General features: G+C 42.2%; 1 protein-coding gene across 1 annotated transcript in view; it reads left to right on the forward strand.

Moving 5' to 3' along the window:
* The window catches only part of TGFBR3 (transforming growth factor beta receptor 3), a 209,634-nt gene that overhangs the window by 180,404 nt on the left and 5,687 nt on the right, over window positions 1–23,543 (forward strand). Inside the window, exons 15-17 of the mRNA XM_047870799.1 lie at window positions 1,745–1,865; window positions 11,495–11,536; window positions 13,779–13,886. Coding sequence (XP_047726755.1) covers window positions 1,745–1,865; window positions 11,495–11,536; window positions 13,779–13,886 — 271 coding nt within the window. The remainder of the gene's footprint in view (window positions 1–1,744; window positions 1,866–11,494; window positions 11,537–13,778; window positions 13,887–23,543) is intronic.

Below are 23,543 nucleotides of genomic sequence, written 5' to 3' on the forward strand. Positions count from 1 at the left end.
GGCAAGAGAAAGTAGAAAGAGCATGAGGACTGAGCAGGAAGGCCCACTGCTTACTAACAAGATTTTAAGCAAGTCCCCTGAGCTCTCAGAATCTGCATGGCCTCATCTATAATTGAAATAATAGTAGGGGCGCCTGGGTGGCCCAGTTGGTTGAGCGTCCGACTTTGGCTCAGGTCATGATCTCATGGTTTGTGAGTTCGAGCCCTGCGTCGGCCTCTGTGCTGACCGATCAGAGCCTGGAGCCTGCTTAGGATTCTGTGTCTCCCCGTCTCTCTACCCTTCCCTGGCTCACGCTCTGTGTCTCTCTGTCTCTCAATAATAAATAAATGTTAAAGGAAAAAAAATGAAAAAAAAAAAAAGAAATAATAGTAGCTGGCTTCCCTTAGGAACAGAGGAGCAAATGAGACAGTAACAACAGTCCACCATTTATAGTGCAGTGGCTTCGGATGAACTGTTACCACTCTCCTCATGTTTACTGCTTGTAGGTAATATTTCCACAGTTCTAGCGACTTCTCAGTGCCTTCTATGATGATAGAGCCAAAGAATCTTCCTAGGAGGAGTACTCAAAGATCACTGGGTCCATCCCTGCCCTTAGCTGATGAAACTAAGGCCGGAGTTAAGTGTCTTGCCCAGGGTCGAGCCGTGAGTTGGACGTAGAATCGTAGACTCTTACTTATCTGAAGAAATAACAGCAAAGTAAGAAGGCTTTTCCTAACATGCAGATCTTTTCAACAATGAGGCCTTTCCACAGAAAAATCTGTTGTTTCCCTTTATAAGGAGGCTATTGTAAAGGCTTCCTCTGGGTTTTGGGGGAAGGGAAGGAGTTATTTTCTTATAATATGCTGTTCAGAGCAGCAATGACAATAGAGCCAAAAGCCTTTGCTCTTTTGTGATTGGAAGAGCTGGAAGTTCATTAGCTTTTAGGGATGGCTTGCTATAGACTTCTTAAAGGGTTGATATACTTCTTACAACAAAAACAAGTAGATGCCACGTACATCAGAGTTTTACCTATTGATAAGCATAGACAAGGAACTGAAGATGTTTTAAAGAAAAACGTACTAGAGTGTGATTACACTTTTTAAAAACAGATATAACAGGCTTGGGCGTGCTAATCCTAAGTTCGGGGCCTTAACATGACTGTAAACAGCTAATCTCATGGTCCCCACACCTGGCTACAACTCCCCAGGACTCCAGTGTGGAACACTATAGCAGGTGACCCTGGTCACCTATACCATTTTGAACGAGTCTATACCAGGATTTTAAAAAATCAAACAAATTTGACAACATTATTATCTTTTTGGACAACAGATGTAAAATCTGTCACTTTCATAACGCCATGCATGAAGTTTCCCACAATCACAAATCACAAATATGAACCATTTATGTGAAGCCATCTTGGTGAAGGGCCAACATTCGTCATATAGTTTTTTTTTTTTATTATTTTTCAGACTAAATAACACTAAAACCTCTAGTTGTTTTGTGGGAAGATGGGGGGAAAAGGCAATGTTTATAAGCCATCCAGTGATATTTGAATCTTCAAGTGCAGCTGAGAATATCCTGGGTCTGCCACTATATCTCCCAGATTATTTATGGTTCTTTGGAAAACGCCCAAATCTCCTGTTTTTCTCTGGTAAACAGCTGTGAGCTGTCTGATAAGGGGCACTGGCCAACTGTGCAGGCTGAGTTGGTGCAGGCTCTTCGGGGTGACCCCTGACCCTGCTTTGCTGTCTCTGCCTCTCTGCAGTGTGTGCCTCCAGATGAAGCCTGCACCTCGCTGGACGCCTCAATGATCTGGGCCATGATGCAGACTAAGAAGACCTTCACCAAGCCCCTTGCTGTGATCCACCAGCAAGAAGAAGTTAAAGGTGCGTTTTGGAAGGCTCGCTCAGAGCCTGGGGGTTGCCCGTTTTAAGAAGTTCCAGTACTAGACCCCTAGGATGAGCCTGGGTAGCTCAGTTGGCTGAGCATCCAACTTTAGCTCAGGTCATGATCTCACAGTTCGCGAGTTTGAGCCCCACATCGGGCTCTGTGCTGACAGCTCAGAGCCCACTTTGGATTCTCTGCCCCTCTCCTGCTCATGCTCTTTCTCTGAAAACTAAGTAAACATTAAAAAAAAAAAAAAGCTCCAATACTAAAAAAAAATACAAAAGAAGCAGCAACAGCCCCAATACTGTAAATCAAAGTACATTTGTATTCAAAAGATAAATTAAGGGCCAATTAGTAACTTTAGAAGGAGTTTTGCCAAAAGAGCCTTTTATTTAGTTAGGTCTGCTCTGACATGTGGCTGAGTTATTAGTGATATGTTTGCCAATGATTTCCTCTTTAATATTATATCAGAGTCAAAGTTGTCCCTATCCCAATGTCACTCTCCCTTGCCATTCAAATATGCTCCCTTGAGTGTGCAAGAAAGGCTCCAAGTTCCTCCTGGCATGCCCGGATTTAGCAGCCCACAGCCCATCTTTCTGTGGTCTACTACCAGTGATTCTGCCGAGTGCAAGCAGTTCCAGGGCTGTATCAGGATCGCAGATGCCTTTGGGGAGAGTGTTAGGTATATGAACACCATTCATCTTAGGTCAGAGCAGAAAGAAGGTTAAGAACCACTGTCCAAATGCATTTTTATAATTCAGGTTTCAGAATGTTACCCAGGCACATTTGTTGCTTGAAGCCAAGGGTGCCTCTTCTTGCACACCCAGGAGCATCAGCAGTCTGCATCTTCTTGTGGGAGAAAAGGAAGGACGTGCCCTAAGAGGTGTGGCCTCAGGTAGACAGGCAAGGCAAAGCCAAACATGGTGTAGGCCAAGTCAGCCAGACCAGCGGAGAAACCGAGCTGGGCTCCATGGAGATGTTAGCAATGGACATGAGGTCCTGTGGACTGTGGAGAGCATCTGATGGGGACGGGCATCACAGCCGAGGGGCATGGACAAACAAGAACACATCAGGCAGCTGGCAACATCTGAGGGGGTGGAGCCAAATACACATGGGCTATTTGGGCAGCTACATTTGTCACTGTCTAGAAACAACCTATGACTATCTGGAAACATTGTCTAGGGGTGCCAAACAAAGAGAAGTCTGAGAGTGAAAGTGGATTCCTAGCCTCTGGGGCTAGCTATTTCAGGGCTAGGTCCCATGCCACCTTCCACCACCAAGGGACAGAGAGGAGCTTGGCACTGGAGCCTTGATAGAAGCCAGCAAGCATACTGTCTCCTCTTGGTGAGCATTTGCTAGGAGGCCTGCCAGGTGGAGCTGACACCTGCTGTAGGCTTGGGGGCAGCGCTGGGATGGCATTTCTGATGTAAGCATTGTTGGATTTGGCAAGACAAGGCAGTGGGGGCTAAGAGGATAGGCGCACAGGACCTAATAGAATAGAGGCATGTGGATGTGTCTACTTTCTTCTTTGGTTGAGTGACCTCTGTGAAAAGAGCCATTCTTACTGACGTATCTGTATGTCATTTGCCCTCTTCCTACTGCTCACTTTGGAAAGGCAGGAGATACAGTGAGGAGGGCACTGGCTTAGAGTCAGGAGCCTGGGGCACAACTTAACTTTACCTGTTGTACTGTTTGAAGAAGCAAACTAGGTTTTAATTCATTGCCCAGCCATTCTGAAGGTGGTGCAAAATGGACATACTAGATGTTTATTGGTTCCTTATTAACACTTTTTGTTGTTGTTTTACTCTCACTGATTGGTTTTCAACAATTTGAAACTGTGTAATAGCCACAGTCTTTCTGTAAATGGATTGCCCAAATAGTTCCCTGTTTTGGGGGACCAGGGGAAAGAAATAAGTTAATTATGTTGCGAAGTATATCACAGTTGGGCAACATCTGGCTCATTTTGTACTTTTGTGAGTGGTTTAACAATAACAGCAGCCACTTGTATTCCATTTGTTACTCTTACCTTTTTTGAGAGAGGTAGTTCCGCTCATAATTGAAGGCAGCCGCTTGCTTTTTTCTATGCCAAAGAATAATTAGGCATTAATACACAGCGGTATAACTTCCAGTAATTCATTCATGCTTCTTTTAAGTTTGGTGGTATTTTTCTAAGTAATTCCTCTTGCAAATTAGGTAATTACTTTTGTTTAAACTTAGTGTAATTATCCTGAAAGTTCGGTGGTGGTGTTTTTTTACATGAAAGTTCAAGAGGAAAATTTTACCAAATATCAAAGCAGTTTCATGAGATTTGCTGATTGAGACTAGATTTTAGCGGAGAAGCTTGTGGTGAAGAAAGTTGATTGCTTAGGGTTGTTAAACAAATGCAGGTTAGACTATCAGCCAGCTTCCCTTGGGCTGTGTGCAAATAGGCTTTCTAACTTTGCACTGAATGGCAGTTCTGGCAGTTTTCAGCTCTCTGAGTGACTCCTCCCACCCTTCATGTTTATTTTCTTTTGATTCTGAAATCATTTCTTCATGATGCAGGCCATTGGAGTCTGTGTTTTCCCTCTGCCTCTCAGTAAATTGGAATAATCAGTTGAAATGGGGATGTGACCATTTGCCTAATAGCATTAGGTTATTTGAATAATAACTGGGTCATCATGAACAGTCTTTCTGCCAGCTTTGTGTGTTACTTTTGTAAGCCACAGAACCTGTAGTATCTCCAGGAGTATCTCTTACTGGACGAATTTGGGGGTAAAAATTACCCAACCAATGAGATGTTTGACTGCCTTTTTAGCCACACAGGTGCTCTTTGAAGGCCGTGCTGAAGTTCCAGGTCTCCCTGGTCATTGGTGCATCTTATTTCTCCACACTGGATTTTCTGGGGCAGCAGCAGATAAAGGCTCAGGTTATCAGCTTCTCAGCCAAGCAGAGAGCTGGTCTGTACTCCCAGTGCTAATGGCCTGGTCACATTTCAGGTGGTGTTTCTTCCTCCTATGGACACAGAGAACAGGCTGCCAAGACTAAATACTTCTGGGTCCCTCCTCTGGGCCACTGTTTTTTTTTTTTTTTTTTTTTTTTTTCAATTTATTTATTTATTTTGAGAGAGAGAGAGAGAGAGAGAGAGCACGCACCTGAGTGCGCACATGCGTGAGGGAGGGGCAGAGAGAGGGGGAGGGGCAGGGGGAGAGGGAGAGGGAGAGAGAGAAAATCCCAAGCAGACTCTGCACTGTCAGCACCAGAGCCCTACTCAGGGCTCGAACTCACAAACCATGAGATCATGACCTGAACCAAAGTCCAGAGTTGGACGCTTAACCCACTGAGCCACCTAGGTGCCCCTGGGCTGCTATTTTTAATGGAATATGCCTGAGCTTCCACAGCACATAATCACCACCTTAGTCCCTTGGGAGCTAGCTTTGGGTTAGCATTATTTTGCTGCTAAAACTTTCAACAGATGATTGTGCTGGTGGTGATGATAGGGAGATGATAATGATTATCTAACATTTACGGGGCATTTGCTTACCTACAGGGCTCTGTGCTGAATGCTTCATGTGGGTAATCATATTTAATCATCATAGCCCCTCTGGGAGGCAAGTATAGAGCAATATTGGATAACCTGACATAAATAAATGGTGGGTCCGAGATTCAAATCCAGGCACTTTGATTCCAGGGCTTATGTTCTGTAAACCCTATGCCTTATCCTAGGTAGAGGTTGATTCTAGGTTTTAATAAAAACTACAAGCAACATAGGTATCTATCTTCTCACACCCTTTTCACACCCCTTCTCCTATTCATGCCATTTCACACTGGCAGTCAAGTTCATACTCAAATACGCTAATGATTGTGAACTGAAAAGATGAAGAATTTTAGGAAAAAAATCTGTTCCCCAAAGGGTAAGATGTTGGGACACATGTAAGCCGTTTAAGAGAGTATTAAAATTGAGAAGTTCTGTGACTCTGAATTGTAACTCACAAAAAAGCCCAGAAAACATGAATAGTCGATGCATATTATGGTTTATGGCAAAACAATTAAAATAGTTGAGGTAGTGCCATCCTACCATATTTTCTGAAATATTTTGAAGTATAGGCACGTTAGTGCTGTTTGCTTTGGATGCTGTGACCATTTTTGTGGCATTTGAGAACACACTAGGGCTTGCACAATAAAAATGGCTCTACCACAGCAGTGATGATTTTTTGAAAATGGTGAAAGGGAAGATAATCATTTGTCTGAAATTTAGGGCACATATAAAAAAAATGAGTGAGAAAGAACAATAAACATCACCCCCAAGTTTGCCATGATTTATATACAATATGTAATTTTTAGCAAGTTAAATGTTCAAAATACTGAATTTCCACTACATAACTTTTTAAAAATAAGTGTGCTCAGGACAGCACCTGGCATATCATGGGCACTTGGTAAATGTTAATTTCCTTTCCTTCCTCTTAACCTCTCAGCCAAACTGGGTTTTTGTGGGGAGTAGGGGTGGAAGGGGAATGAAAGGGAAAGCTGTAAACGTCAATTGGAAGTTAATCCAAGAGAGGCGTTACTTTTTGGAACATACTTGATTTTTCCAGAACAAAAATACTCTAAAGCACCCAGCCGGGTTTTGTCCTCAGGCTGAAGTAGAGATGAGGGGAAGCTGAGTAGAAAGATGGTAGAAATGCTTAACTGACAGACCGAGACATTCAGTCTTTATCCAGTAAGGGACAGAGGTATCTAGGGACTTTTTACTTTGGAAAATTTTAAATATATACGAGAGTAGGATAGGATAGGATAGGATAGGATAGGATAGGATAGGATAGGATAGGATAGAATAGGAGAATGAACTACTATGTAGCCTCCGTGTAGTTTCAGCAGCTACCAATTTATGGCCAAACTTGTTTTGCCACTTTCTGTCCCTGGATTGTTTTGAAGGATATCCAGACATTTCATCTCATCCATAAATATTCCAGCATGCACCTCTAAAATTTAAGAACAATCGAAAAGATTGGGGTATCTGGCTGGCTCAGTTGGTGGAGCATGTCACTCTTGACCTCACTGTTGTGGGTTTGAGCCCCACGTTGGATGTGGAGATTACTTAAAAATAATAACATCTTTAAAAAAAAAAGACCTTGGGTAGGTAACCAATGATCAAATCATTTAGGAAGACTACTCTGAAAGCAGCATGAAGGTTGTTTTGGGGAGATATACACAGTATAAGATATACATGATAATTACAGTTATTCAAAAAATGTTTATTGGTACCCACTATATGCTCGGCATATAGTAAACCTGTCTGTAAGGCCTTGTGTAGTGCAGAGGTTTACACCTTGACTCTGTTGATGTTTTGAGCTGGGTAACTCTTGGGGTAGAGGGCTGTCCTATGTATTGTAGGATTTTGAGCAGCATCCTTAGTCTCTGTCCACTAGATGCCCATAGTAAACCCCTCTACTACCCGTTGTAACAACCCAAAATGTCTCCAGATATTTCCACATGTCCCAGTGGGATGCAGGGGGCAAAAATCACCCCAGGTAAGAACCAGTGATCAAGTGGAAGGGTGCGGATAAGTGACAGGGTAATTGGAGTGAATGCCATAAATATTGAAAGAACCAGCAAAGGGGTTCATTTACAGTGAAGTTAGTAAAAACTGCACGTTAAATGGGGTCTGCACAGAGGCCTCCTGAGTCCCCAGCTTCTTCATCTTCCTATCTTTCCCTCTTTGCCAAACACCAATAGATGTGGGTACCAAGTAGACACCTTGTTCCCCTGTGGGCCTGCTCGATCCTACCATATTTAGGAGAACTGAATTGAAAGCTGGAAGCTCAAAGCTGTGGTCAGTTACTCATGCATAACCCCAGAAATATCCCGTTTATGAAAACCATGCCCAACAAACTGAAATTTGGTTCTAGAGGCAGACCAAAATTTGCTCAAGAGTATATGAAAAGATTTAATTCAGAATGCTGATTATAGTTTGTTCTTTCTGCAAATGAATCTCTATTGTTAAAATTCTCTTTGCAGCAATAGCAAGGATTCCTTTCTTACCATCTTACCCTTAAACCAAAAGTAAATATCGCTGCGTTCCCGTTTTCCTTTCGGCATGCCAGCTCGATTATAGGGTTCCGGCGGAGATCAGGCTCCTTTAGTCATACACAGGGGTTATTGGGGACTTTTGGAACCAAAAGGAGGATAAAATCCTGTAACCTCAGTGCTGCAGCTTGTGCTTGTTATTGTTTATGGAGGAACTTCACCCCGGGGGAAATAAGCACCAAATGTTTCTGTTTAGCTGTGAGAAGGCCCCTATTTGGGGTGGGGGGAAAAGGATTAGATCATAGCCTAAGTCCATTAAGAGTATTAAAACAATGCCATCCATCACAGAGGCCTTGCTCTAAAACCCAAATTCTCACATGTGAGGTCTCCTTTGGGGAGAGTCATTATTTAAAACCACTTAGGGATTCTGAGTGAAAAAGTTTAGCCATGGGCGGTTGATTGGATGGAACTCTTCCCAGACGCGTGTATATTTCTCACATGATGAACACTATAGAGACCTTTAAATGCCTTTGGACTTAGTTCAGCGAATCAAACCACTGCATCTTGGAACTAGAATTTTGTGGTTAGATACCCCTACTTCATAGGGTTCTTGGGAGTTTAAAATGAGAAAATCCAAGAGAAGGCTTTTTGTCAATTGTAAAAAACTATACACATGTATAAATGTAAGACATCACCTTCACTATTTTATCACTGCCAATAGGCTGATAGGACCAAACCCCTAGGAGACAGTCTCTTGTGTGCATTTTGTAGTCGGTGTGTGTTCTGCCTACTGAAATAGATTTTCTTAAAAACACACAATCATTTTAATTTTAGTAATTCTATTTCAGTATAACCTGCACATGTCCTCACCCTCGTGCCCCCGTGTTGCACAACTCCAGGGGGCAGTGTTCAGTTGTGGTGGCTTTGATTCATCCGGGAGCATTCCTTCCCCTAGAGCTGGACCAGGATATTTGTGCTGCAGCCCAGCTGCGATGGTTAATCCTGAGAATTTACAATCCTGTGTAGCTTCTTTATTTTTATAAACAATGACCTCGAATGCTGCTTGTTTGGTCAGTTTTTCACAAGTTCTTTTCACTCCACTGTGGATTCCAGCACAAGGTGTGTGTTCCTTCTTTATGGAGTGGAAATGGAGGTGAAAAGAGAGGTGCTAAACACTGACCACTTGAAACCCTAAAGAGCGGGGGAGAGTCTGTGCCAGGACTCAGCACACTATTTCCCTAAAGGGCCAGATAGTGTTTTTGGTTTCTTCCTCATACAGTCCCAGCCCTGACTACTCAGTGCTGTTCTTGCAGTGTGTAAGTGCGAGCAGTTGTAGACAATACAGGAACGATGAGCATGGTTATGTTCAAAGAAAACTTTATTTATGGAATAGGTTTGAATGTCACATAATTTTCATATGTCATAAAATATTTTTGGTTTTTTTTTTTTTTCCAGTCACCTAACAATGTGAAATTTAGGGCACCTGAGTGGCTCAGTTGGTTGAGTGTCTGACTCTTGATTTCAATTCAAGTCATTATCCCAGGGTTGTGGGATAGAGCTCTGCTTCGGGCTCCATGCTGAATGTGGAGCCTACTTTAAGATTCATTCTCTCCCTCTCTCCCTCTCTCCCTCTCTCCCTCTCTCCCTCTCTCCCTCTCTCCCTCTCTCCCTCTCTCCCTCTCTCCCTCTCCCTCTCCCTCTCCCTCTCCCTCTGTCTTCCCCTCCCTCCCTGCTCTCTCCCCTGCTTGTGCATGCTCTCTCTTTCTCTCTAAAAGATATATATGTGTGTGTGTGTGTGTGTGTGTGTGTGTGTGTGTATACACACACACACACACACACACACACACACACACACACATATATATATGTATATATATACAATAAAAATAAATGTGCGCCTGGGTGGCTCAGTTGGTTAAGCGTCTGACTCTTAATTTTGGCTCAGGTCATGACCTCACAGTTCATGAGGCTCTTTGCTGACAGCATGGAGACTGCTTGGAATTCTCTCTCTCTCTCTCTCTCTCTCTCTCTCTGCCCCTGCCCTGCTTGCTCACACTTTCTCTCTCTCTCTCTCTCTCTCTCTCTCTCTCTCTCTCTCTCTCTCTCTCTCTCAAAATAAAGTAAATAAAATTTATTCTTAGTTCATGATCTAAGCTTTTCTCACCGTTAGTCACAAGTATCTTCTTGATCAGTGCTTTCCTGTTAAGGACAAAGTGACATTCCCTAGTCATTAGCCTACTAAGTAGAATCTGGAATTTGGGATCAACCCCTGCCCTGATGCTTTCCAGCTGTGACCTCGGGCAAGTCACATGATATCAGAGTCTCAGGATGCTCATTTGTAAAATAGTGATAAGAATTCTTTTTCTGCATCCCTCACAGGGCTGGTGTGAACCTCAAATGAGATTTGAACACGAAAGAATTATAGGAATGTCAAAGCATCTTCTATATAGCCTTATTCCAGGCTTCTTCTATTGTGTCCATTTTCGAAAAGCATATCAACAATCTAATGATCCTTCACTGAATATTTCTGGTCAGCCTATTCTATGCTAGGCTGAGCCTTGAAGATGTACAGATAAGGAAGAACTTGACCCTGCCCTCAGGGCAGAAAAAAATGTAGAGAATTACGATGCGATGTAGTATACGTACAAAAACTGTGGGGTGGAATTAGCAGAGAGGGTAGAGACCAGCCCTGCTGGGGTGGAGGTTGGGGCAGTGGGAGAGTCAGAGAAGGCCTCCCGGCAAAAATACCAACAGTGCAGGTCTAGGGGAGAAGGGGTATTTCAGGGAATGGCTTGCAAAGTGTGATGACATACAGCAGCATGGAAAAGTTAAGGAGCTTAAATAAATATGGGTGAAGGACCCCTAGGAAAGGAGACTATAGACAGGTCGGTAGAGGAGGAAGGCGGAACTTTGTGTGCTCTGCTAGAGCTTGGATTTTCTTTCCTATAAGTTCAGGAAGTCATGGAGCAGTTTAATCAGGACAGTAACTTAATCAACTCTGGGCTCTGGAAAATTCAGTGTGGGGGAAAATATAGAGGAGGAAATATTTGGGGCAGAGGCAGCAGGGCAGTGGGTGGAGATAAGGAGACCAGTTAGGAAAGCTCTGTAACCAATGCAGATGTGTGATGAAAAGGAGCTGCACTAGAGGATAATAGCACTAAGAAGAATAAAGACATTTTTACAAAATTTGTGTACATTAAAGTAAAAGAACTTTTTTAAAGTGGAAGAACATCATGAATACACTGGAGAATTATGGTATTTGAAGGTATCGTATCCTCTTGTTAATATAAAGGTGTGTACACACACACACACACACACACACACACACACACATTGTCACACTCAAATTAAGTTGGCCTTCAGGTTTTCTTCAATTTGGAGAACCTGTACAATTGATGGTTAACAAAGTGCAGTGTTTAAAATTTCTGAGTAACCCATGTTACAGTTTTGACATCTAAAGAGGATAATTGACAAAGCTTTCACCGAGTATTTATTAACAAATAGGAAAGTGGCAGTCTCTGCTCAGATTTTGATGACCTTTTGCTTAAAACTTGGTTTCTCTGTGGAATGCATCACGATTTATGTATTTTTTCTTTCTTTCTTTCTTTTTTTTTTTTTCCAGAAACCAGTCTAAGCATTAAGGAACCGAATCCAGTTCCTCCACGTAAGTCTTTACGCATCTGTTTTGAAATGAAGCCTCCTGGGCTTTTTATAAGAATGAGTTGGTTATGGAGCATTTGGCAAACTTTGAGTTTTGATAAGGAGACTTCTGCTCCCATTCCCTTTCTCCCCCATTTTTTCATAATCTTGTACTTTCTTTTTCCTTTCCTCTGTCCTTCCTTCATCCTTCTGGGTTTTTTTCCCTTGTCTGCCTCTTTTAAATATGAATTTGTTGACCCATTGGCATGTGTGGCCTTTCTTAGCTTTAGAGAGAAGAGTTCATTATTTGCATACCTGTATCAGCTGTGATCTAAAAGCATTAACTTACAGCTATGGGAGTGGTTTGCTTATGCATCATCAACAGTAATTACCTGCTCAGAGAAGTAGGGCTAAGGGAACTAGTTGCTGGGTCTTCTAGACAGTCTCTAGTCCAAGGGGGGCGAGGGGTGGTTATGGAGGCCCTGGGGGGACGTGTGTGAAAAAAGAGAGAGACCAACTGCTACAACATGATGCATTGGAAATCATCCGGGCCAATTTTGTCACTCGCTCTGGATGAAAACTCTAACCAAAAGATTTAGGTAGATTTGCCTGTGGTTATAATTGGCAGTCAGACAGGACTAGAGCCTGGGCTTCCTGCTGTATACCCAGAAGCTCTTCTAGATGGTGTTGCCTTGTGAAGAGAATCTCTGCTTTTTTTTTTTTTTTTTTTTTCTTCCCTACGACTGTCTGGGTCAGTCTCCATTACTGACCCCATCACATTACACATGAAGGTCTAGTGAGTTCCTTTATGCAAAGCACTATACTGTTCTAGTTAAGGATCTTACTTGAACAATATTGTGGAACATTATCATGAACCCACAAAGAGACACATATGGACGCATTTCTCTCATACTTACCCAGTCTAATTTTCATAAATAACATCTCTATTTTTAGAATTTAGGAGAAGTTTTACTAAAAACTTTCATTCATGCCTCTCTTTTGCATCTGTAAGCATAAAAAGGCAAATCATCTTTTAATACCTGCAGACTAGACTAAATTGTGTTGATGACTTGGTTCATCTTAACCTCTAGAGTTCTTCCCAATTCTTACTCCTTCCTCAGGATCCCAGACCTTTTACAAACTCCTTTTCTTCACTCCCTGCTTTCAGCAGGTGAAGTAGTGCAATCCCCATTTTCCAGAAGTTAACACACCAAAGAACACATGGCCTAGAAGACTAGCCACCAGGTTGGGAATTCCTAATTTCTAGAATCGTTGCCAGCATGACCTACTTTTCCTGAGCCCTTACGACTTAGTTCTGGGGCTACTCAGGGAGTCATATTTGTCTACAATTAGATCTTTTACACTGAAGTGAGATGAAAGGCAAAGTGATTTAATCACATGGAGATCAGCTGGAGTTGCTTCTGACTGGAGAGGAACATGGTATTGAAATATTGGGGAGATTGTACACCTGAAATTTATATTTAAAAAAAAAGACATCTTGGAAATTTTATCCTACTGAAAACCCTTCTCTCTTAGAAAGTGATTTTAACTTTTTATAAGTGATTCAAAGAAGGTGTTTCTCAGGAAATGTTCTATTTCTGTAGCCTGGAATTAATTTCAAGTATAAACATCTTTGCCAAGTGGAGGAACAATTGGTTCTATTTATGTGTTTTGCTGACCATAAAACTGCCATCCCTCCACACCGAGACGTGTTTCCGTCCCCCTTGTAGAAAGATCACGGTTGGAAAAGTGTTAAAGAATAGGTTGTTTTAAATGATACAATACATAATTGTTAAGATGGAGGGTTTGAGCTGAGACCACTGAAAAGTTAAAATCTATAGGAAGAGTCGATCCTTACCTCATGTTTCCTCCTTGGCACTCCCTTTCTTCCGGTCATCTCTCATACTTGTAAATGTTCATGAAAACATGTTTGTAGAGTATTTGAAGTGTGTTTTCTTGTATCATTGTTCAAAGTGTTTGCTGTGGGTCACATTTCGATCATGGAAGTTGATTTTCCAAACCATCTTCACACGGAGGCTGCAAACTGAGGAGGATATCTTGGAAATCGGATCATTTTATTTTCCTTTTGGGGGGGAAAAAAAAACATGCAAGTTTCAAATACACTGCATTTTCTTGGAATCCTCATTTCACCCTTGTTTTATTAGTCAGGGCTCAGCCTTCCCAACAGTGCTTGTGGCACAGATACAAAATTGTAACATATAATGCAGATTCACTGAAAGTATGCATTGGCTTCCCTTCCTTTGTAGAGATCTTCCATGGTCTGGACACCCTCACCGTGATGGGCATCGCATTTGCAGCATTTGTGATCGGAGCACTCCTGACAGGGGCTTTGTGGTACATCTATTCTCACACAGGTGAGTGTGACTGTCAGATAGTAGTTGCTGTGAATCCTGTATGTCTGCCACACAGGCGACCTTTCAGGGTTTCCTTGCATGAATGGATGGACTGACGAATGAGAGAAAGTTCATCCCCACTGTTTGCACATGAATGTATTTGGCATAAATGGGGTTTTGCAAAAATACAGTGTGCCTGAAGCACCATTAGAAAAGGAATGTTCAAGGGTGCCTGGGTGGCGTAGTCGGTTAAGCATCCAACTTTAGCTCAGGTCACTATCTCTCCCTTTGTGGGTTCAAGCCCCTCGTCGGGCTCTGTGCTGGTGGCTCAGAACCTGGAGCCTGCTTCAGATTCTGTGTCTCAGTGTTTCTCTGCCCCTTCCCTGCTAGTGCACTCGCTCACTCGCTCTTTCTCTCTCTCTCTCTCTCTCTCTCTCTCTCTCTCTCTCTCTCTCAAAACTAAACATTTAAAAATAAAAGAAAGAAAGTAAAGAAAAGGAATGTTCAAACTATGTTAATTGCAATTGAAATGTTGGTCAAGTTTAGCTACTAATAAAGCTATTTTGTGGTTAGGGTTGAATTAAAGACAATTAATGTAGACAAACCAGAAATACAAACCCTTCCCTCAAAGCTAAACACTTCAGTGCAGACATATGAATGGGCAGGAAGTGAAAAAGGAAGCGAAGATTTTATTATCCTCTCTGCCAAGATGTTGCGCACTGCCCACCAGAATCCCCAGTCTCAGTGGCTTATACCAGAATTTCTTGACCCTTTTAAAACCCATGCCATGCCCTCTTTGATAAGCATAAATTTCTCATGTCTTTCTTCTATAAAATTGTTTAAATTTTTAAAATATATTTTCATGAGGGGCACCTGGGTGGCTCAGTTGGTTGAGTATCTGACTTCAGCTCAGGTCATGATCTCACAGTCCATGAGTTCGAGCCCTGCGTCGGGCTCTGTGCTAATAGCTCGGAGCCTGGAACCTGCTTCAGATTCTGTGTCTCCCTCTCTCTCTGCCCCTCCCCTACTCATGCTCTGTCTCAAAAATAAATTAAAAAAAAAAAGTTAAAATATATTTTCATGATTTGCAAACAAATAAAAATGGTGAAACAAGGCGCTTTGTTTTCAAGCTGTGCTCCTCCTTCCCCCAAATTCTGATATGCCACACCCCTCCCCTTTCCCCTTCCCCTCAATCCAAAGGTTGAAACATTCTGGCCTGAACAGAGAACCTGTTCTGACCCCAGTACAGAATGCAGGCCTGGCAAGGGGCGAGGCTGGTGCGATGGGGGAGGAACAAATGGACCTTCCTTCTGTTGCTTCTTTCTTAGTTTCCTTGCAGATAGACATAAGAAAGAAAGACATGCATTTTGGGGTATGTCTAGAGAGCTACTTAGGCTTATGTGTCCTTGGATACTTTGAGTTTATACTATGAACCTAGGTAAATTGTGCTTGATTGATCAGCCCGAGGTCAGTGGCAGGTTCAGCCTTTCTATTTAGAATTTCATTGATTTTCCATTGAACGAATGAGCGCCATGATCTTTGGCTTTACTGTGGGCCATTCAACCAGACAAGCTAAAAAGATGACTGCTTTAAAGGGAGACGAAGCACAGAAGGGCATTTTGAGAAGTCACCTCTTAATCCCTAAGCAGAATTTTTACTTCAAGTACTGCATCCTCTGGCTGAGATATTTTAGATTATGGCCGAAGGAGATCAGATCCATTTGTGCCTAGCATGGAAAGTCACACAATCCAAAGCAAAAGCTTAGGAGTTGTGATAGTGGAGCTTTGAGTCCTCAAACTATTGTTCCCAATTGGCGATGTTTGAGTGAGGTATATATCATGTGAGAGAGAAAATGAGACTCTTAATCCTAAATGTAATGATTCTGAGGATATACAAACCCCTGGGAATCAATTTAGGCATATTCTTCCTCATGAACAGTTCATATAAGCACCAGAAGGGACGGCTTTTAGCAGAGTAGTATTTTAGAGTAAGTAATTTGTCAGAGGCGTACTGACATGTTCAGATCTCACTCTAGCAGTTCCTTTTAATCTTTCCCAATCTCCTGCCTGGCTGTGAGGTTCTAGGGCCGTTGGCAGCTGATGCTGTATTTTGGGAATGAACTTGGAACTACACCAAAAAGACTCTGTCGCCCTGAGGATTTTATATGGGCTGGTTATCCACCTATGCTTAACATGTCCCTGCTGAGAGCAATGACTGGCCTTGGCCATGGAGCTACACCCTCAACCCTGGAAGTTCATCTCAGGCCGGGTAGGGCCAGGCAGCCAGGTCCAGGCAGTATCGGGCTACCACATGGCACTCACTATTGGCACACACCCCACTAAACTCACTCCGATAATCCCAGACTCTTGCGCACAGCCATGGTCGCAAACCTGATAAAAAGCAAAGCTTGGTTTTATGGCATTTATTGGTCTGCTCATTAAATTCCAAGGTTTGTCGTTCCTGCTCCCTTCTCCCACAAGCCAGACACTGAAAGGGAGGAGTTTTTACATTTTGTTAATATAGAAATAGGTTTGGAAGTAGATTAAAGAAAAACAAAGCCAAAAACCTTTCCTATTATGGTTTCCAAAGCAATATAAATTACACTGATTTGGAAGTTAAAAGGTTTATAGACACTGTCATTTGGGCTCTAACCCTGCTAGCATCACATATGATACAGCTTCAGAATGACTTTTTATTAAAAGCTGTAGCCTCTGGTTCATTTTAAAGACTTCTCATACGGAAAACCAACATCATATAAGTGTGAAAAAGGCCCACTTCAGAACCCAGTCGTACTATCCTGTCCAGAACTCCTTCAGTTTCCTACCTGGATCAGCTAGCAGCAAGGTTAGATGAAAAGAGATTCTATTGCAGTAGTCAATGGAGAGAGGTATGTATACACAGACTCAATGCATTCAACATCCACAATAGTCTAAGCTGTGAAACTCAGACCTTGTATGGTATATTTGGGGGTTCAAGCAGCATCTGCCTCTGTGTCAAAAACAGCCCCTAATTCAGACAAATTCTCTTTATGTTCTTCATTTCCATCCGAGCACAGAGCACCAAACCAAGTCATGTGTTTGAATTGTGGATACATACTTCCATACCTGGAACGTGTGTTAGTCTAAAAAAGCTGGGTCCGTCCTCTGTCATATCACAGCTTTGGGCGCCATAAGCAATACCTCCTGAGGGCTATATTAACTCTGGGAAACTCCATTCCTAAAATTTACATTATCTACTAAGATACCACAAAAAGGAGTAACAGTCAGAATAGAAATGGTCCTGGAAAGGAACCATAGAATCTTCATGCTTCTGCTAGTCTGGCTAGTGCAGGAGTCCCAAACTTGTAGTTCTTAAAGGTCCCAAAAATCATATGCAGAATTGTATCTGTCATTTTTTTGATGTGAGGGGCAAAAGTATTTACTTGTATTTTTTAGTAAAACTTTTTAGCCCTATTACAGAACATATGCACATAGCTTAAAGACTGAAATAGTTCTACAAGACTTATTAGAAGAACATGAGCCCCCTACTGCCCCACTCCCTTTTCTTGCTCCTCAGAGCACCATTCCTGACTCTTAGCTGATTGTTTTGGACATTAATCTATATATTGAAATAATAGAAGTATAGTATTGCAACTTCTTGACTTAACAGCTTTAGGCTTTTTCTTTCAACAATGGAAAATGATAATTCAGTTCTTTGTCATCACTGTGTCCCAATTATACATTCACGCCCCTGATTGTCCCCCAACCCTACCATCCTCTTAACAGAATTATAGTCAAATTTTGGGTAGATCAGTATTTATTGTTTATATTATAACTACCTAAATGCTAATCACAATTTAGCTATATAGTATATTATTGTTTCTCCTGTATGATTTTTAATTTTACCTAGAATTGATGATTATCTCTCCCCTCCTTCCCCACATTAGTTTTGTTTTTTAACCCCTTTTTAATGTTATTATTTATTTATTATTTGAGAGAGCAAGACTGCTCACATGAGCAGGAGAGGGGCAGAGACAGAGAGAGAGAGAGAGAGAGAGAGAGAGAGAGAGAAAATCCCAAGCAGGCTCCACACTCAGCACAGAGCGTGATATGCAGGGCTCCAACCCATGACCCTGGGATCATGACCTGAGCCCAAACCAAGAGTCAGATGTTCAACTGTCTGAGCCACCCAGGCAGCGGGCTTAGTTTTCTGTACGCTTCTCACTAATTCATCTGTTGACCCTCTGCCAGTTGTCTCAGTCTCTTCTGAATGCATTCAGACAACAGTATTCCACTGGTTCATTTTCTTCACTAAATCTTTCCCGGAGCCTTTTTACCTGTTCATGTCTGAACTGGCTGCCCTCTATATTGGACACTGTTGTCTTCTTATATTCCTTCACTACTGTTCTGGGAATTCCCTGCACCTTGGGAGTTTTGAATGGCCTGTGTCATTCATTCCATGTCTTCTCCTCCGCTGTTGAAAGGGTACATAAGAAGTAAATGTTTGTCACACCTTGCATATCTGAAAATATCCTCAGTTTATACAAACACTTGGTGGACAGCTTGGCAAGGTACAGAATTTTAGGTCATAAATAATTTTTCTTTAGAATCTTAGAAGCACTCCTCATTGACCTTTGGCTCTGAAGATTGCTTTTGGGAAACTCAGAGCCATTCAAATTGCTGGCTTGTTTTGTTTGTTTTGTTTTCTGGGAGAAATTTTACAATGACAGTCCTTGACTTAGGTGGATTTCATACATTATGGAGCTCTTTAAGTCTAGAAATTCATGTCTTCCAGCACTGAGATTTTTGGAATCATTTGTTTTTACTCCTATTTTCTCTGTTCTCTCATTCTAGAAATCATTATAAAGATGAACCTCTTGAATGATTCCCCAATTTTCCTTTCTTTTCTGTTTTCTACTTTTTTCCTTAATTTTCAAAGAGATTTCGTCATCTTTATCTTTTCGTTTCCTACTGAATTTTTAACTACTGCATTCAAATGTTTCAATTCCAAGCCATTTTTCCTATGAATTAAAAATATATATCTTATTCCTACGGGTGTAATATCTTATCCCTCTGAAAATATTAATATAGGATTATTTAAGAATGAGTAAGTTTTGAGGATATAGATGGGATATACTGATTGTGAACTTCCCTTAGGGTGATCTGGCTGCCTTTTATTTTTTTTTTTTAATTTTTTTTTTCAACGTTTATTTATTTTTGGGACAGAGAGAGACAGAGCATGAACGGGGGAGGGGCAGAGAGAGAGGGAGACACAGAATCAGAAACAGGCTCCAGGCTCTGAGCCATCAGCCCAGAGCCTGACGCGGGGCTCGAACTCACAGACCGCGAGATCGTGACCTGGCTGAAGTCGGACGCTTAACCGACTGCGCCACCCAGGCGCCCCTGGCTGCCTTTTATTGAGTAACTCCTAATAATTCATCTTTGGATCTTTCCTCTTGAGGTTTCCTCACCAGGTTTTCTATAAAATAGGTTTTCTTATTTTCTTCCTGGAGAGTGCAGGTCTGGCTGTCAGCGTTCTAGGCACCACAACATCCAACCTACAGGACATTCATTTAATCCTCCTCTTTGAGTTGGGTTCTCTGCTCTCAGCTGTCCTGGTGTTGTTCACTCCTGGAAACCTCAGTTTCATATTCTGGAGACTGAACTTCCTGTCTCCTTCCCAGATGAGGATGGGCAGGGTCCCACTCCACAGGGTAAAGAAGGGGATTTAGAAAAATCTCACTGCTGCTTATACGGCAGCAGTCAGTCAACCCTAGTGCTTGCAGCCTCAAGTTTGCCCTGTCTTTGCGAGTAACTGATGCCACCATTTCCTGAATTTTTGAGGGTTCTGTACTATAACTTGGTTGTTGCTCATCTGTTCTTACTGTTGGCTTAGGTTCTGGCTCTCTTAAATCTGCTACATCACTTACTACTCACCCATTTCTTCACCAGCCTTCAATATTTTATTGATGTCGCCACTCCTGCTTTTCTTTTTTTCTTTCTTGAAGGTTGATGCCTTTTAAAAATCTGTAAAGTGTCAGGGCACCTGGGTGGCTCAGTCAATTAAGTGACCAACTCTTGATCTCAGCTCAGATCATGATGTCACGGTCTCATAGGTTCGAGCCTCACATCAGGCTCTGCACGCTGACTGTGCATGGAACCTGTTTGGGATTCTCTCTCTCCCTCTCTTTCTGCCCCTCTCCCACTCTCTCTCTCTCTCTCTCTCTCTCTCTCTCTCTCTCTCTCTCTCAAAATAAATGAAGAAACTTTAAAAATAAAATCTGTACAGTGTCATTTTGGTGAGATTTTTCTCTTGGCCTCCTTGTAGGTTGTCATTGTGCACCAATGTCTCAGTCTCTTGATATCCTAATTGGAATTATTTCACTATCTCACCCCTGTAAGAAGAGTGAACTAGATTGTGTTTAGTTTAGAGAAGTATTCAGTCACTGTTTATCGTTTCCAAAATTGAGCCTCCCCATTCTCCAAGCTAAAAGACCTTCCTTTTGCAGACAAAACTGTGCAGGAGGGTGGGTGAGAGGTTGTCATCATTTATCTTTACTTTATGTAACTTGCCTTTGTGGCCACTGAACAGAATGTACTCACAGTGTGATGATAATAAGAGGAAGAAGAGAGGAAGACGGAAGAGGGCAGGGGTCCGGGGCGAGGCTGCCCTCCATGTGTGTCTCTGTACAGCCCTGGGACTTGAAGATCTAGTTTGTTCAACTGCTAGTCTTGTTACCTTACTATGAACCATGTTTCCCTTTAGTAAACATAGACGTGACCCCTTCTGCCCAGGGTCATTGGCGGTGAGAGCACTTAAGCAAGAATGCATGTGAAAAGTCTTATGAACTCCCAAGTCCTACAAAAATGTAAGATAATGAACGTTTCTCAGATATGTAGGCAGAACAAAAATCTAAGAGTGGAAGGAATGCTGCATTCCACAGAGCAATATAAAATGCTGAGGTCTCAAAGTAGGCATGCCTGTCCCAATCCCTCAGGTTTCTGTTCAGCAGTCCTCAGTTGAACATACCATGTGTTCTTAAAGTAAAAGCCAAGCACCTACTTAGGTTTACCTGAGTCAAGTAAGAGCTTTTAATTAGGAGCATCTCTAGGGGCTTCAAATGTTTCCAGAAGTCTGAAGTTTCTTCAGGCTCCCAAGTTTAGTCCAGGTGCAGAGAGAAGCAGCAGGAAGACAGGTGTGACTAAGGTAGGGGGCAAGAGGCTGAGTCCCAGGGATCAGGAAGATGCAGCTGGAACAGATGGGAGCCCTGGTACGACTGTAAAGAAGGCAGGAATCCACTCTCGGCACCCATGTGCTCAGGTTAAGTTAAAGTAAAATAAGCCACAGAAAACCAAAATGTGGGGGCAGATAGGTTGGCTGTACTGCAGGAATATAGGAAGAAAATGATAGGCAGGACATTTTGAAGGGTTTTAATTCCTGCCTTGGAACCTCTCCCCCCTTCCTCATAAATTATAACAACATCAGACGTACCCCTCCTGATGAGTTTCGCCTGCAGAAGGAAAATCTTTTAGCTCGGAGAGTGGAGACGGACCATTTTTGGAAATGATAAATAATGAATGAACATTTCTATAAACTAAAGGTAGTCTATCTAGTTCACTATCCTTATGGGAGCAAGCTTGTAAAATCATTACAATTAGGATATCAGGAGGTTGAGACATTGACTGTTCCATAATTACAACCAACACATAGGCCTTGCAGACAGTATCTTTTTCTTTCCCGCATCAAGTAATATTAAAGCTAAGCCATCCCCAGGCATATGGTTTTCAATCCAATGCTTAAGTGTCTTCCAAGAAAGAGATTCCATAAATTCCCCTTATAACTAACCAATCCCCATAATCAGCAAGTTCTTTTCTCTGTGACCTAAATCCTTAGTGCTACCATTTAAACTCATTTCCTCATGTTCTGCCCTCAAGAGAGATAAAGCACAGCTGTCTGCTCTTCTTTATAATAATCCTCTTTGGGTGATATTTGCAAACATTCTCCTTTGGGCTAAATAATTGAGATTCCTCTCACCTTTCTTTAAAATTCTTCTGTTGTTGTTGTTTCCCCGTGGAGCCTCTCCAAGTTATTCACATCTTTCTGAGATGAAGTTTCTTCCCCAGAACCTGCCATGCTGCAAGATGCAGAGATAAGAATCCAGTTGTAAAGTAGACTGCCAAAGAGGTGGCAGGAAATCAGATCTGGACAACTCCATGCCAAGCTAAAGAAATAAAACAGATTATCCCTTAAGAAATAGATTTTTCTGTTTCTGAAAGCATCTCTAGCAACATCTTGGCTCAGCCACAGGCGAATATGTGAACTGGGTGGAATTATTTCTAATATACCCTCTTCCAAAGGCCTCCTCCTCTACTGTCCTTCCTCCCCACATCTCTCTTCCTTAGTGGGGTTTGAAATTTTAGGAGCAAAGCGTGAAGACTGAACACATTTCTCCTGATAGCCAACTATGATGTTCATGAGTAAGGACCCTTCCTTCAGTTCCTTACATTTGCTAAGTGGGCCTATTCTGCTTAGCTCTGGGGTCCTCCCTGCCCTTCTTCTCCGGAAGTAGGGTGGTTGTATTAGTCACCCAAGGGATATGTTACGAGTTAGTGCTCCAAGAAATCAGAGGTCACTGTGATAGAGAGCAGAAAGCCAAAGGGCCCATCTCAGAAAACCCAGGGGAACTCCGTTGGCTTTTAAGCAGAAGCATCTGCACATCAAACTTTTGTTTCTCAGGGTGACTGTTTCTGTTGCACCACTTCTATCTGACAACAGAAAATCCTTGTCGTAATTTGTCAGAAGGTGAAAGCTTTTGGGGCGCCTGGGTGGCTCAGTCAGTTAAGTCTCCGACTTTGGCCCAGGTCGTGATCTCGCAACTTGTGACTTTGAGCCCCGCGTTGGGCTCTGTGCTGACAGCTCAGAGCCTGGAGCCTGTTTCAGATTCTGTGTCTCCCTCTCTTTCTGCCCCTCCCCCACTCATGCTTGCTCGCTCACTCGCTCTCTCAAAAATAAACATTTAAAAAAATTTTTTTAAAGAAGGTAAAAGCTTTTAACAATGTGTGAGAAATCTCATCCATGTGAAAATAGCCACCACAGTAGGAGAAGGTATTTTTAATATTTCTAAAAACAGTATTTTCAGTATTTCTGAGCAGATTCTCAAAGATTCTCCTTGGCTTGGCACATTATTGGCTCAAAGTCAGTAGATTGGCTTTTTTTTTTTCCTCATTTTTTTTTCCTGGAGTATAGCCAACACACAATGTCACATGAGGTCAGGTGTCCAGCATAGTGATTCCACAAGTCTGTATGTTTTGCAACGTTCACCACAGGTGTAGCTACTTCGAGGTCAGTAGATTATTAGGTTAAGTTGACTTGTCCACCGTGGTGAAATACATCCTGCAATCTTGAGAGGAGAGGGGGCTTCTTTGTTTTGCTTTGCTTGAGTTTTCATTTTAGACAGTGTTTTGCGTTAGCACAAGAGTTTCCAAAACTGGAAGCTGAAAGACCTTTTTAATGGGCACTGATTAAAATCAACTGGCATGCCAACAAATTACATTCGGCAAACAGACATCAGAAAGCAAGTACTCATACTTCCTGGGCAGGGAGTAGTATTGGCACTTTTCCTGACTCTGAATAATCAAGCCCGTGTCCAATTCTGGATGAGACAGACTTGCTCACTGTCAATAAATGAGGCAAGGCCAC

The sequence above is a fragment of the Prionailurus viverrinus genome, chromosome C1 (assembly GCF_022837055.1).
Source record: "Prionailurus viverrinus isolate Anna chromosome C1, UM_Priviv_1.0, whole genome shotgun sequence".
Lineage (NCBI taxonomy): Eukaryota > Metazoa > Chordata > Mammalia > Carnivora > Felidae > Prionailurus > Prionailurus viverrinus.